We start from the raw sequence: 2,653 nt of genomic DNA, 5'->3' as shown, positions 1-2,653 counted from the left end.
CATTTAAAAAACAAACCTGTTTCATTGATATATATACAAAAAATGAATATTAGGAACTATATTTATCGAACATTATACTGGGCAAGTAAAAATAGTTTCTGGGCAAATGAAATGTGAAAGTCATTTGCCGTTAAATCCTTAACGTCAACCCCTGTAAAGTAATGGGGATTTTATCTATATGAGGATTCAGAGGCATCTGATGATAAAACCATGCAGGCAGATTAAAGATGCTACAAATAGAAAAGCAAAGTGGAAAAGTTGCTTCAATAAGCTAAATAATACTGCTTGTGTTTGTTTTTTTGTCACTAGTGAAGCCAATCAGAAACCTGAACGGTCATTCTATCGGTCAGTACAGAATACATGCAGGGAAGACGGTGCCCATCGTTAAGGGAGGGGAAGCAACAAGGATGGAGGTGGGTCGTGTTTACTGACTGCAAAGAACCAGTCGAAATGTCCTCCGACTCACGACTGAATTGCGATTTCCATCTGTGCTGGTCCCGTTTAGGAGGGAGAGGTTTACGCCATTGAGACGTTCGGCAGCACAGGTAAAGGCGTGGTCCACGACGACATGGAGTGCTCGCACTACATGAAGAACTTTGACGTCGGCCATGTCCCCATCAGGTGAGGCTGCTTTCACCTTACAGCTCCTAGCCAGCGAATGTTATTGATTTTCATGAGTCCGATACAAGCATGAGGGACGTTTATTTAGTTTGTCATCCAAACTTGAACCTATTTCTTTGGCCTTTTATGGGATTGCTAAATACAAAGTGCATAACTTTTATCATTGTCCTGGACTTTATGAACCTGTTTGTTCTCAGCCTCATAGAGAACATTCCAAGGTTGAATTTCGCAACTAATAACTAATGTGGTAACCTATGAAAGCATTTAGTTTTTCTTCTGTTTAGCCGTATCAAAGGAATTGAATAAGAATGGTTGCAGCCTTGGGTTGGTTTATCAAATAAAATCCCAATAAACATCTAGATTTGTTGATATAAGTGACAAAAGGTAAACACTTTGATCAGGCACTGTATGTATTTATTCGTTTATTTGATACAACATTTTAGCTAAGGCTAATTCTCAATGCCTGTCCCCAGTTAGGCTTTGTACTGTACTTATCGCATCCTTCCTTCCAGGCTGCCCCGAGCAAAGCACCTGCTCAATGTCATCAACGAGAACTTTGGCACGCTAGCGTTCTGCCGCCGCTGGCTGGACCGTCTGGGCGAGAGCAAGTACCTGATGGCCCTGAAGAACCTGTGCGACCTGGGCATCGTGGACCCCTACCCTCCCCTGTGCGACACCAAGGGCTGCTACACGGCTCAGTTTGAGCACACCATCCTGCTCAGGCCCACCTGTAAGGAGGTGGTAAGCCGCGGAGACGACTACTGACACCCCGACCGCCCGACTCCCCTCACCACGCACACCTCCAGACACTGATAGAGTAACAGAAAAAGCAAAGACATGTAATTGTAGTCAACCTACAATACACCCCTCAGCTTCCCAGGAAGGATGCAGACAAAAACTATCCAACACGGGTTCTTTGGATTTACTACCAGAAAATCTTGAGCAGTTTAATGTTTTCAAACTGCCAATGAACTCATTGCAACCACAGTATTCAGAATCTATTCAGTTTCAAGGACTCCAGTCTGAGATGTCACTACCTTTAGTTCATTTATCGAGCCTTTCAATGGGTTTAGGAAGTGTTCAGCTCAATGCATGCTGGGAAATCAGCTCATACAGACTTTACAGCACATTTAAGCTCCGGGGGTGCCGTAGTCAATAGATACCATCTTCATACAGACACAGCGCACCTGTGTCTTCTGTCGCCAAAGGAGAGAAATCTGCACTCTGGCCCTCTGGTCTTGGTTTCCTTAACGTTTGTAAGAGTTTGTTAAAATGGCCGCTGCATCTGTATGCTCCCGGTGAAAACGCTTCATTTGGAAACTCTGCTTGGAAATGTTTTTGGAAGAAAAAAGGATGATTAAAATAATTTTTGCTTGTTGTCTAACTGCAAAATGTTTTTTTTTTTTTTACATTATTCTTTTCCTGTAAATCCAGGCTTATTTGAATATTCTGTTCCCTTTTATTCACATCACAGCCTTATAGTGATGCCATTTGTAAAGATTTACTTTATTTCTTTACAATAAATACGGCTCAAATATTGAGTGTTTACTTAAAAAAAAAAAATTAGTCATGTTTCTGAATAGGGGGTCGCCTAGTGGCCACAAACGCTGCAGCACTGTCACAAAAGTCAACAGTCAGCCTGCCAACCATCCTGTGTCATCATTATTATTTGTAGAAGGCTTTAAAACAGCTACAGCTGAAAACAAAGTTCTGAACCTGGCTAAAAATAATAAAACACATAAAAGTAAAGCATAAACATATAAAATAAGACAATAATATGAATTTGTTTAAGCTAAATAAACAAGGTCACAACAGCTAAGTCCTGCCAGTGTTTTACAATTCAGCAGAAGCAGCCTCCTTAATGTGCAGTGGGAGGTTATTTCATAAATGAGAGAAGCAGCGTTAGAGAATGCTTTGGCCCGTCTGAGCTTCCTCTTAAACTGCAGAACCTACAGTTTAAGAGGAAGGTATCTAGGTTCAGCTTGGAAGGCATGAGAAACGCCGCTGATCTCTGGATAGCATCGCCTAGGCC

The 2,653-nt window shown here is 41.8% G+C and overlaps 1 protein-coding gene across 1 annotated transcript in view; it reads left to right on the top strand.

Moving 5' to 3' along the window:
- The window catches only part of metap2 (methionyl aminopeptidase 2), a 10,200-nt gene extending 8,187 nt beyond the window's left edge, over positions 1-2,013 (top strand). Inside the window, exons 9-11 of the mRNA XM_015376544.1 lie at positions 310-413; positions 506-621; positions 1,134-2,013. Of these exons, the coding sequence (XP_015232030.1) occupies positions 310-413; positions 506-621; positions 1,134-1,386 (473 nt within the window). The 3' untranslated portion in view covers positions 1,387-2,013. The remainder of the gene's footprint in view (positions 1-309; positions 414-505; positions 622-1,133) is intronic.
- Positions 2,014-2,653: the final 640 nt, after the last annotated feature.

Source organism: Cyprinodon variegatus, unplaced genomic scaffold (genome assembly GCF_000732505.1).
Source record: "Cyprinodon variegatus isolate N-32 unplaced genomic scaffold, C_variegatus-1.0 Scaffold7, whole genome shotgun sequence".
Classification (NCBI taxonomy): domain Eukaryota; kingdom Metazoa; phylum Chordata; class Actinopteri; order Cyprinodontiformes; family Cyprinodontidae; genus Cyprinodon; species Cyprinodon variegatus.
The sequence above is the reverse complement of the archived record's forward strand: the minus strand, read 5'-3'. Positions and strand labels throughout refer to the sequence as shown.